This window comes from Geotrypetes seraphini, chromosome 7 (assembly GCF_902459505.1).
Source record: "Geotrypetes seraphini chromosome 7, aGeoSer1.1, whole genome shotgun sequence".
NCBI lineage: Eukaryota > Metazoa > Chordata > Amphibia > Gymnophiona > Dermophiidae > Geotrypetes > Geotrypetes seraphini.
The window spans coordinates 52,041,008-52,053,930 of NC_047090.1; the positions used below are offsets into that span (position 1 = coordinate 52,041,008).

General features: G+C 46.1%; 1 protein-coding gene across 9 annotated transcripts in view; it reads right to left on the minus strand.

The window, feature by feature from the left end:
* The window catches only part of ERGIC2 (ERGIC and golgi 2), a 257,255-nt gene that overhangs the window by 195,559 nt on the left and 48,773 nt on the right, over positions 1-12,923 (minus strand). For all 9 annotated transcript variants that reach the window (XR_004540135.1, XR_004540136.1, XM_033952283.1 and 6 more), the window contains exon 5: positions 6,537-6,607. Coding sequence is in view for 7 of the 9 variants with exons in the window: in XM_033952283.1 (XP_033808174.1) it covers positions 6,537-6,607 (71 nt within the window). In the remaining 2 variants the exon portion in view is untranslated. The remainder of the gene's footprint in view (positions 1-6,536; positions 6,608-12,923) is intronic.

The window sequence follows — 12,923 nt, forward strand, 5'->3', positions numbered from 1 at the left end:
AGTTTATTAACAGAAAATGGAAATAAGGTGATTCTTTTCATTGGACTAATTTTAATATATTTTTTTACTAATTCAGAGACCAAAACTCCTTTTCTCAGGTCAGGACAGGGACACTGTAACAGCATATAGTTTATTGACCTAAAGAAAAAGGTTTTAACCTCTGAAAGCTAATTGAGAAATGTATTACTCCAATAAAATGGCAGGCAGAAAATTTTCTTCCCGCCATGCTCCATGCCTCCTACCCAAATGCAAAATATAAATTAGTGGGCTTCCCAAAGCCCTGCCAGCTGAAGATCTCTTCCTCTAGGAAGGAAGGGGGGATTTGGTCAGAGATGTTTGGAGGTTTCATAGAAGAAAAACTGTACACTGGCACTGGTATGATAATCTTTGTTGTTTGTTTTGAATTTTAAAATAAAATAAATAAAGTGGAAATAAAGAAGTAAATAAGAAAATGGGTAAATAAATGAGGGTGTGGCAGAGGTGGGGAAGGTGGCAGGGTGGGGTGGGGCAGGGGGCCAATGGACTTGTATGCCTAGGGGCCCTCGATGAATTAATCCTGCCCTGCTTAGGGGGTACTTGGTTTGAAAAGGTTGAGAAACACTGCATTAGACAATGAAAAAGAGGAATATTAGAAATGCTAAAGTAAATGAACATTAAAGATGTCATTTACTGGATTGCTCATCCAATTATGGGATGAAATTGAACCACCTAGCAAAATCATGGAGAAGGCTATACTCTGAAGATGAAAATGGACAAGGGGATGACACCGAACATGAGGCTGCTGAAGATAGCCTCTACTGTTTGTTTTGGTTTTTTTGTAGAAATATCAGGCAGTGAGAATACTTATGAAAAATGACAAAGGAATGGATGCAGAAAAATGAGCAAGAACTGACAGTGATAGGATTTCTATAGTGAATTGGAGTGAGATCGAAGTGATTGTGAGGAAGATAACTCTTTCCAATGCTACTAAAGAACATAAGAACATAAGAACATAAGAAGTTGCCTCCGCTGAGGCAGACCCTAGGTCCATCCTGCTCAGCGGTCCGCTCCCGCGGTGGCCCATCAGGCCCATTGCCTGAGCAATGGTCTATACCTATCTATACCCCTCAATCCCTTTTTCTTCTAGGAATCTATCCAAACCTTCTTTGAAACCATTTAATGTTTTCTTGTCTACAACAGCCTCTGGAAGCGCGTTCCACGTATCCACCACCCTCTGAGTGAAAAAGAACTTCCTAGCGTTTGTTCTAAACCTGTCCCCTTTCAATTTCTCCGAGTGCCCCCTTGTACTTGTGGCGCCCCTTAATTTGAAAAATCTGTCCCTGTCTACTTTTTCTATGCCCTTCAGGATCTTGAAGGTTTCTATCATGTCTCCTCTAAGTCTTCGCTTCTCCAGGGAGAAAAGTCCCAACTGCTTCAATCTTTCGGTATATGGAAGTTTTTCCATTCCCTTTATCAGTCTAGTTGCTCTTCTTTGTACTCCCTCAAGTACCGCCATGTCTTTCTTGAGGTACGGCGACCAGTACTGGACGCAGTACTCCAGGTGCGGCCGCACCATTGCACGATATAGCGGCATGATGACTTCTTTCGTCCTGGTTGTAATACCCTTCTTAATGATACCCAACATTCTGTTTGCTTTCCTTGAGGCCGTGGCGCATTGTGCTGATGCCTTCAGTGTTTCATCTACCATCACTCCCAGGTCTCTCTCCAGGTTGCTGACCCCTAGTGATGTTCCCCCCATTTTGTATGTGAACATCGGGTTCTTTTTCCCCACGTGCATGACCTTGCATTTCCCCACGTTGAAGCTCATCTGCCATTTTTCGGCCCACTTTTCCAGCTGTGTTAGATCCTTTTGAAGATCTTCGCAGTCTTCCCTGGTTTGAGCCCTGCTGCATAGTTTGGTGTCATCTGCAAATTTAATGACCTCACACTTGATTCCCGCCTCTAGGTCGTTTATGTAGATATTGAACAGGAGCGGTCCCAGCACCGACCCCTGCGGAACTCCACTCGTGACCCCTTTCCAGTCTGAGTAGTGGCCCTTTACGCCAACCCTCTGCTTCCTGTTTGCCAGCCAGACCTTGATCCATCGGTGGACCTCCCCTTGTACCCCGTGGTTCCATATCTTTTTAAGCAGTCTCTCGTGTGGCACCTTGTCGAAGGCTTTTTGGAAGTCAAGGTAAATGATGTCTATAGCTTCCCCTTTATCCACCTGACTGCTCACCCCCTCAAAGAAGTACAATAAGTTAGTGAGGCATGACCTACCCTTGCAGAAGCCGTGTTGACTCGGTTTTAGCTGCCCATTTTTTTCGATGTGCTCACAGATGCTGTCTTTGATCAGTGCCTCCATCATCTTTCCCGGGACTGAGGTCAGGCTTACCGGCCTGTAGTTTCCCGGGTCTCCTCTTGCGCCCTTCTTGAAGATGGGCGTGACATTTGCTATTTTCCAATCCTCCGGGATCTCACCGGTTTTTAAGGATAGGTTGCATATCTGTCGAAATGGCTCCGCTATTTCGTTTTTTAGCTCCTTGAGTACCCTTGGGTGAATGCCGTCCGGACCTGGCGATTTGTCGTTCTTTAGTCTGTCAATCTGCTTAAGTACATCCTCTTGGCTTATTTCTAAATCGACCAGCTTATCATCTTGGTCTCTTATTACGATCTCCTCGGGTTCCGGAATGTTGGTTATATTTTCCATTGTGAAGACTGACGTGAAGAACTCATTTAACCTGTCAGCTATCTCTTTCTCTTCTTTTACTACTCCCTTTCTGTCACCATCGTCCAATGGTCCCACTTCTTCTCTCGTCGGTTGCTTCCCCTTGACGTATCTGAAGAACGACTTGAAGTTTGTTGCTTCCTCTGCAAGTCTCTCTTCGTATTCTCTTTTTGCTTTTCTAACCACTCGGTGACACTCCTTCTGGTGTTGTTTGTGCACTCTTTGGTTCTCCTCTGTTTGGTCTTTTTTCCATTTCCTGAACGATGCCTTCTTGTCGCTTATTGCCTTCTTCACTGCATTTGTTATCCACACTGGATTTTTCGTTCTATTTTTTTTGCACCCTTTTCTGAACTTGGGGATGCATAGGTTTTGCGCTTCGTGCATAGTCTCCTTGAGTAAGGTCCAGGCTTGTTCTACGGATTCCGTCTTCCCTATGTTGCCTTTGAGTTTCTTTCCCACTATTTTCCTCATGGTATCATAATTTCCTTTTTTGAAATTGAGTGCCGTCGTTGTGGTTCTTTTCCCCTTTGATGATCCAATTTCTAGCCTGCACTGGATCGTGTTGTGATCGCTGTTACCTAGCGGGGGTAATACCGCCACCTCCTTTGCTGGCCCTCCTAGGCCGTTGAAGATTAGGTCAAGAGTGGCATCGCCCCGTGTTGGTTTCGTGACCAGTTGCTCCATGAAACAGTCCCTCGTGACCTCTATGAATTTGGTCTCTCTTGCGCAGTTTGAGTGCCCAATACTCCAGTCTATCCCAGGATAGTTGAAGTCCCCCATCACCACCACACTTCCGCTTTTGCATACCTGCCTCAGTTCAGCTTCCAGCTCCTGGTCGATTTCTTCCGGTTGTCCAGGTGGGCGGTAGTACAGACCCAATTTAATGTCTGCCCCTGCTCCTCCCTGTAGTTTAACCCATAGTGATTCCAAGCCATCCGCCCGTACTGTTGTTTCCATCTTGGCTGATGGTATGGAGTCTTTTATGTACAGCGCTATTCCTCCACCCTTTTTATGTGTCCTGTCTCTCCTGTACAGTTTGTACCCTGGTATGGCCACATCCCATTGATTTTCCTCAGTCCACCACGTTTCTGTGACTCCAATTATGTCTAGGTCCTTATTGCTAGCAGTGATTTCCAGTTCTCCCATTTTGGCTCTCAGGCTCCTAGCATTTGTGTATAGGCAGTTTAAGATCCTGTTTTTTGTCCTCTCATTTTGTTTCCCTCGTGCTTTGGTACTCTTGCGGTTTTCTTCATGGTTTACCAGCCCCTGAGCTTCGTCCTCCTCCTGCTGTGTGTGTGTGACGTCCTCTGCCTGCTTCCCTTGCATCTCCTGCTCTCCTAATTCCCACTCAGTCCTGGGCTCTTTTACACAATGTCTTTGTCCCTCTGGTTCCTGTTGTTCTGTATTGGAGCCGCTTACCAGGTCCATTTGTACCCTCGATCCCTGCAAAGCATCTTTAGGTCCCTTTTCAAAACATAGACGCTCAGTCCCGAGTCCTCCTTTACAATGTCCCAGTTCAGTATCCTTGTCAGGTACCGATGTCCGATGTGTCGAGGTCAGGTCGACTATCGGCTTTCCCCTTCTCCTCAGTTTAAAGCCAAGTCTATGACGTTCTGGACGTTGCGTGCCAGCATCCTCGTCCCATCTGTGCTAAGGTGCAGTCCATCTCGTCTGTAGAGCTTGTTCTTCCCCAAGAAAGTAGTCCAGTTCCTAACAAAGTGGAAACCCTCCTCCTCACACCATCTCCTCAGCCAAACGTTAATTGATTGTAGTTCGCTCTGTCTTTTTGTGTCCGCTCTCGGTACTGGCAGGATCTCTGAGAAGGCTATCTTCCTTGTCCTTAGTCTCAGTTTCCTCCCCAGGGTCCTGTACTGGTCAGTTAGTGTAGTCCTGTTGAAGTTTCTCCTGCTGATGTCGTTGGTTCCGATGTGGATCACTACTGCTGTCTCCTCCGTCTCGGCTCCCTCCAGGATCCTCTCGATATTGTCGATGATGTCCTTTGTTCTTGCCCCCGGGAGACATGTTACCAGTCTGTCCTCTCTCCCTCCGGCTATATGACTTTCTACTCCTCTCAGGATTGAGTCCCCAACCACGATAGCCGATTTCCCCTTCTTCAACTGCCTCTCTGGTCTCAGATCTGTGTCATATGTGAAGTCCATTTGTCCGTTCTCTGGGCTCTGCTGTGTCTCCGCCCCTGGTCTCAGGTCTGAGTCATCTGCGCGGTCTGCTAGTCCTTTCTCCTGACTCTGATGGATCTCCTCCTCCTCTGCTTGCCCAGGTCCTCCGCAAGGTCCTAGTTCCATGGTGTCTGGTGGATCCTGTCGTCCAACTGTCGGTTCTCTCCTGGTGTGTTGGTGGTCCTGTGCCGCCATCCTCCAGCAGGCCTCCTCAATGAATTTTTCGAGCTCCCTAACTTGTTCCGCGATGTGGCTCTCTCTGGTAGTGTCCTCGGTAGTCCAACACTGTTCTTCCATGGTGCACAGTCCCTCCAGTTCTTGTACTCGAACCCGCAGTCTCCCGACCTCCTTCTTCAGGCTATCCAGTTCCTGACATCGATTGCATATGTATGCCTGTCTCCCGGAGGGGAGGTAGTCATACATATGACACTCGACGCAGAAAACTGGGTAGCTCCCCTGGGTTCCTGTAGCCTCCATTCCTGCAACCTCAGTGATTTGGGAGTGGCGCCTGGTGTGTAGTTAACTGGTGTTCTGGAGTCTTTGGCTGTCTTTGCTCGACCCTTCGAGGCCCTTCGCAAAGGCGCTCTCGCTAAGGCGAGCGCCTTTACCGCTCGCCTTCGCCGCGCGCCGAACGGCCGTGCGCCGTTGGCTCCCTTCCTGTTAAGGGGGAGTCGGGGCTGACGCTGATGACGTGGAGGGGGTGGGCGGAGCTTTCTCTCGCCGCTACCCGCTCCTCTCTGCCTCCGTTGGCCCTGTTAAAAAGAAAGAAGAAGAGACAGAAGAACAAAGCAACAAACCTCCGGCTTCGCTCTCCTGCCTCCGCTCCACACAAACGCGGCCTTCGCCCTGGCTCCCTTCCTGTTAAGGGGGAGTCGGGGCTGACGCTGATGACGTGGAGGGGGTGGGCGGAGCTTTCTCTCGCCGCTACCCGCTCCTCTCTGCCTCCGTTGGCCCTGTTAAAAAGAAAGAAGAAGAGACAGAAGAACAAAGCAACAAACCTCCGGCTTCGCTCTCCTGCCTCCGCTCCACACAAACGCGGCCTTCGCCCTGGCTCCCTTCCTGTTAAGGGGGAGTCGGGGCTGACGCTGATGACGTGGAGGGGGTGGGCGGAGCTTTCTCTCGCCGCTACCCGCTCCTCTCTGCCTCCGTTGGCCCTGTTAAAAAGAAACCATGGTGTTTTTGCTACCTGATTAAACCAATCAGGTTTAGAATTTTATTAGTGACTGCAATAACAAGTGTACTTCATGTACCTAAATGAGCAATTATATATGTTTATAAACTGTCAATTAATGGTTAGGGCTTTCAGATGAGTGTTTGTGCCTCAATTATTTTTTTTAATTGCAACCTGCTTAGGTATGCACATGCACAAGTTAAGACCAACTAAGACTAACCTGTCACCAACACTGCAAGCAAAGCCCATTTTGTGAAAGCTACTTATAAATATTTTAATAATGCTTCAGCAGATGGATGTTTAATTCCTCTATTTTATTTAAAATGTTAATTTTCCCCCAAGGAGTTCTTCCAGATTTGTGTTCTGTTCTAAATTTAGAACTTTAAACGAAGAAAAAAAACAAACAAACCCCACTTAACTGATTATCTTTTATAACTATTCTATTTCAAAAGCCCTCACAAAGAGACTGTAAAGAACATACCGGCTCATAGATCAGGCCATCTGCAGATGTAATCATTGTTTCAGCTAAATCCAATACATCAGCTCCAATATCTATATTAAAAAGAAAAAAGAAGTGAATATTAAAAATTGTAAACAATTATTTAGAGGACCCATAAACAAAAAAAGGAGCTCAAACTTTGCCAAGCAATGAGGGAAATCTACAGAATTATAAGGAAAGATTAGGTAGGTTCTTACTTCGATAATCTTCTTTCTAGTAGACATACACTCTATTCCTGAATACTTGGATAGTTAACTTCTTCTCTTGAGAACTCTTACAGGGAGCTTCATTTGCACACTTTTTTGCTTCTCCTCCCCCCTTATCTCTGGACTGTCCTTCAACTCCTCAGTGTGTAACAAAGCAGACAGTCAGCTCTGGAAATAGAAGAAGGAGGGGTATGGGGACTCTCCCCAAGAAACATGTCTATTCTGCTCATATCTTCAAACATATAATTAACATTTAAACCAATCCAATTCAATCTTTCGGTTTATATACCAGATCATCCTCCAGACAACAGAGGCTGGACTCGGTTTACACAATAAGAGGTTGCAATAGTTTCTTCAAATAGAATTAATTATGTAATAATTTTTTGAAAAAGAAGTCTTCAGATATTTTCTAAACATTTGCACTATGCAACAATGGTGAAAAGCATACAAGTCACCAACTTGAGTGCAACCTGCACTAAAAGTGTAGGCGATACGAGTATGTATAGATATCGCCTGGATACTTCAATGTGATAGCCATTGTCTCTATTCTTGTCGAGGCTGGACTGAAGAAACATGATGTCCGAATTGTCAGGTGAATTCAGAACTGATGGGATAGGCTTCAGGAATGGAATGTATGTCTACTAGAATAAAGATTATCAAGGTAAGAACCTAATCTTTCTTTCTGGTATGACAGACTATTCCTGAACACTTGGGACAAAACAAAGATGTCCCTGAAGCTTGATGTGTGACAGTTGAGTCTGCCATCAGAACTTAAGATCCAAATGCAGAATCCTGTTTGGCCACAACATCTACTCTGTAAAACTTTGTGAACATAGGAAGAGAAGACCAAGTGGCAGTTCCACAGATCTCTTTGGGAGAAAATGCAGTTGATTTTGCCAACGAGGAAGCAACTCCTCTCATACAATGTGCCTTCCAGATATAGATGCATGCTTTCCATTTCCAATATAGGCAGAAGAAAAGGCCATATGGATCCACCTGAAAAAGGTTGCTTTCAATGCTGGCTTTATGGGCTGCTCCCGCCAGCACAAACAGATGATCTAGCAATCTAAATTAATTTGTAACTTCTAGATTCCACAGTAAGAGTCTGCGGATATCCAATTATTTTAAAACCAGTTCATGTTTTCTTGAACCAGAATATGTGCATGCAGTCAAGTGTACTTCCTGGTTGATGTGGAAGCTGGAAAAAAATATTTTGCCCTTACCTTGATAATATCTTTTCCAATAGGTAAGACATTCTAGACATATGGGTTATCTCCCAATGCTTGCCATATGCAAAAGGAATCCACTACAGAATTTTTCTGTGACTCTCCTCTACTTCACTGGGAGCTCTAGAACTACCTGCAGTTAGTACCTAAGCACCAATACCAATGCATGTGCAATACAGAACATGAAGTAGGTATACCAACGGGAAAATTCCCAAGAAACAACTGTTCTACTCAAAGAAACAACATGCCAAACTCAAAACCAAACAACGAACAAATGCATTAAAGGAGCTTAGTAAAGAACCCAGCATACATTAGAAACATATACAGAATTCTTCCCAGCCCAAAGGGCTGACTGGCATTCAAGAATCACTTGGAGAAGCATAAACAGAATGAAACAGTAAGTAGGCACAGGAAGGACAGGGTGGGAGTCTAGAATATCTCACCTATCTACTGGAAAGCGCAGTTACTTACCATAACAAATGTTATCCAGTGACAGCAGGCAGATATTCTCACATGTGGGTGATGTCATCCACGGAGCCCCAATGCAGACAGCCTCACAAGCAGGCTTGCTTGTAAAACTTTTAGAAAGTTTGCGACTGCCGCACCGCGCAAGCGCGAGTGCCTTCCCGCCCGACGTAAGGTGCACATCTCTTCAGCGTCTCATCAGTTCAGATAGCTAGCTAAGAAGCCAACCAGGGGAGGTGGGTGAGTTGTGAGAATATCTGCCTGCTGTCCCTGGATAACACCTGTTACGGTAAGTAACTGTGCTTTATCCCAGGACAAGCAGGCAGCATATTCTCACAAGTGGGTGACCTCCAAGCTAACCAGAATGGGATGGTGGGAGTACTGGCAATTTAGGAGAATAAATTTTGCAAAACTGCCTGGCCAAAATGGCCATCCAGTCTGGAAAAATAATCTGGACAATAATGAGAGGTAAAAGTATGAACCGAGGACCAAGTGGCAGCTTTGCAGATTTCCTCAATAGGAGTAGATCTAAGAAAAGCTACTGATGCCACCATGGCTCTGACTTTATGGGCTGTGACTCAACCTTCTAGATGCAGTCCAGCCTGAGCATAACAGAAAGAGATGCAAGTAGCCATCCAGTTGGAGATAGTGCACTTAGAAACTGGATGTCCCAACTTGTTTGGATCAAAGGAGACAAAAATTTGAGGAGCAGATCTGTGTGGCTTAGTGCGTTGCAAGTAGAAAGCCAAAGCACGCTTACAGTTGAGAGTATGAAGAGTTGTTTCTCCAGGATGAGAATGAGGCTTTGGAAAAAAACACTTGAAGTACAATGGATTGGTTGAGATAAAATTCTGAAACCACTTTAGGCAAGAATTTAGGATGAGTACGGAGGATCACCTTGTCATGATGGAATACTGTGAAAGGTGGGACCGCCACTAAAGCTTGTAGCTCACTGACTCTGTGAGCAGACGTGAGAACAATGAGAAAAACCACTTTCCAAGTGAGATATTTCAGATAAGCTGAAGCCATTGGTTCAAAAGGAGGCTTCATCAATTGAGCAAGAACAACATTGAGATCCCAAACCACTGGAGGCGGTTTGAGAGGTGGCTTGACATTGAAAAGTCCTTTCATAAATCTGGAAACCATAAATCTGGATGAGCAGAAAGGGGTTTCCCTTCAATAGGCTGATGAAAATCAGCAATTGTACTGAGATGGACTTGAATGGATGTGGATTTGAGACCTGAGTGAGATAAATGCAAGCGGTAATCCAAAACAGAAGACAAGGAGGTAGATTGAGGCTCCTTGTGATGAATGGTGCACCAAGCAGAAAACCTAGTCCATTTTTGATTGTAACATTGCCGAATGGTAGGCTTCCTAGAAGCCTCTAAAATGTCCTTGGCAGATTGAGAAAACTGTAAAGTGGCAGTTAGGTTGAGAGGTACCAAGCTGTCAGGTGTAGAGACTGCATGTTGAGATAAAGCAGAGACCCCTGACTCTGTGTAAGCAGAGAGGGAAAAACTGGTCGAAGTAGTGGCTCCCTACTGCTGAGTGGAAGTGGAAGAGAGAAACACGGTTGTCTGGGCCACCGAGGAGCTATCAGAATCATGGTGGCATGTTTGTGTTTGAGTTTGACAAGTGTCTTGAGAATGAGAGGAAATGGAGGAAAAACATACAGAAACTGATTCGTCCATTCCAGAAGACAAGCATCTGCCTCGAGGAGATGAGAAGTATATCCTGGAGCAGAACTGAGGCAGTTTATTGTTGTGGGGAGACGCAAAGAGATCTATCTGAGGGTCCCCCACTGAGGAAAAAATGTGATGGAGCGGCAAGGAATTGAGTATCCATTCGTGAAGTTGCAGAAGACGACTCAATTTGTCCACCAGACAGTTTTTCTCTCCTTGAATATAGAATGCTTTTAGAAAGGTGTTGTGAAGGATTGCCCAATTCTACACCTTTTGAGATTCCTGGCAGAGAAGGAGAGATCCTGTGCCTCCCTGCTTGTTGATGTGGTACATGGTGACTTGATTGTCTGTTCAAATGAGGACTACTTGATCATGGAGAAGATGTTGAAAATCTTTGAGAGCACTGAAGATCGCTCTGAGTTCCAACAGATTTATGTGACACTGACGATCTGTGCTGGACCAATGGCCTTGAGTATGGAGACCATTGAGATGAGTCCCCCAAGTGTAGGTCGAGGAATCTGTCGTGAGAACCTTCTGATAAGGGGACGTTTGAAACAGTAAACCTCTGGAGAGATTAGAAGAGAGCATCCACCAGTAGAGAGACTGTTTCAAAGAAGGAGTCACTGTAATGTGCTGAGTGGGTCGAAAGCCTACGCCCACCAAAATGCCAGGGTTCACTGAGGAATTTGTAGGTGAAGTCTAGCAAAAGGAGTCATGTGAACTGTAGAGGCCATGTGACCTAGGAGAACCAATATGTATCTCGCTGAAAGTGAAGTGAGGGATGACACTTTGTGACAAAGCTGAATGAGAACATCCTGACATTGTTGAGGAATGAATGCTCTGAGTTGCACAGTATCCAGTACTGCTCCAATGAACTGTAGAGTCTGAGAGGGCTGTAGTTGGGACTTTGGGAAGTTGATTTTGAACCCCAAGCTTTGGAGGAACCAAGTGGTCCGATGGGTCGCTACAATAACCCCCTGAGATGTTGAATCTTTAATGAGCCAATCGTCCAAGTACGGGAAAACCTGAAGACCAAGGTTTCACAGAGCTGCTGCTACCACCACTAGGCACTTGGTGAAGACTCTGGGAGATGATGCCAGGCCGAAGAGTAGCACTCTGTACTGAAAATGATGATTTCTCACCCGAAATCTGAGGAACTTGTGAGAGGCTGAATGAATGGGAATGTGAGTATAATCCTCTTTGAGATCCAGACAGCATAACCAATCGTTCTGATCTAGAAGGGGATACAAGGATGCCAGAGACAGCATCTGAAATTTTTCTGACAAGAAATTTGTTGAGTGCTCTGAGATCCAAAATAGGTCGCAGATCGCCCGTCTTCTTCGGAACTAGGAAGTAACAGGAGTAAAAACCCCTGCTCTGCTGTTCCAGGGGAATTTCCTCGATGGCACAGAGATGAAGCAGAGCTTGAGCTTCCTGAAGAAGAAAGGTGGTCTGGGATGGATCGGAAGGATACTCTCTTGGGGGAAGATCTGGAGGAATCTGGATGAAATGAAGAAAGTAACCTTCCCTGATGATAGAGAGGACCCAGAGGTCGGATGTAATGAGCTCTCATCGGTAATAATAAAGATGGAGAAGGCCCCCCTATGGGAAGAGGAGAGGACAGAGGCAGAACGATTGAGGTGATGCTCTGTTTGAGATGGTCAAAAAGACTGAGAGGCCTTGGGTGCAGCAGGAGTCTGAGGTTTTTGCTGCCGTTGTTGCTGCTGTTGTTTCTTAGGAGGTGGCCTTGAATAAGGAGCTGCCTTCTGAGGAAAACGCCTCTGGTAGGATGGAACAGGCAGTGGAAGGGTTTGGCTTTGGTCTAATGATGGAAGCAAAGGACTTCTCATGCTCAGATAAGCGCTTGGTAGCTGCCTCAATAGAGTCATGAAACAACTCATTGTCCTGGCATGGGATGTTAGCCAGTCGATCTTGCAGATTCGGGTCCATATCCACAGTGCGAAGCCAGGCAAGACGACACATGGCCACCGAAAAGGCAGTGACCCTAGATGACAGTTCAAACGCATCATATGCAGATTGAACGAGATGAATGTGAAGTTGGCCCAGAGTGTTGTGTAGTTGTTGAAACTCTGGAAGTCGATGTTGGGGAAGATACTTAAAAAAAATGAGGCATGGCGTTGACCAAATGATTGAGAAGTGAGGCAGTTTGAAGTTGTGGGGGGCTGCAAAGAGGTCTATCTGAGGCGTTCCCCACAGTGAGAAGATATGATGAAGGGACGTGGAGTTGAGGGTCCACTCGTGAGGTTGTAGGAGACGGCTCAAGTTGTCTGCTAAGGCATTGTCCGCCCCCTGAATGTAGACCGCTCTGAGGAAGGTGTTGTTGCGAGTCGCCCAATCCCACACTTTCAGAGCTTCCTGGCAGAGGGAGGCCGATCCCGTTCATCCCTGCTTGTTCACATAGTACATGGCGACCTGGTTGTCTGTGCGAATGAGGACAACCTGGTCGCGAAGGAGATGTTGGAAGGTCTGGAGAGCGTTGAAGATCGCCCTGAGTTCCAGGAGATTGATGTAGCACTGGCGATCCGTGCTGGTCCAGTGGCCCTGGGTGCGGAGGCAGTCCAGACGAGCTCCCCCAAGCATAAGTCTACGAGTTGGTCATGAGGACTTTCTGATGGCAAGGGGTTTGGAACAACAAGCCTCTGGAGAGATTGGAGGATAGCATCCACCAGTGAAGAAACTGTTGCAGAGCAGGAGTGGCCTGGATGTGTTGAGTCAGAGGGTCGGATGTCTGGGAACACTGAGACGCCAAGGTCCACTGAGGCGTCCTGA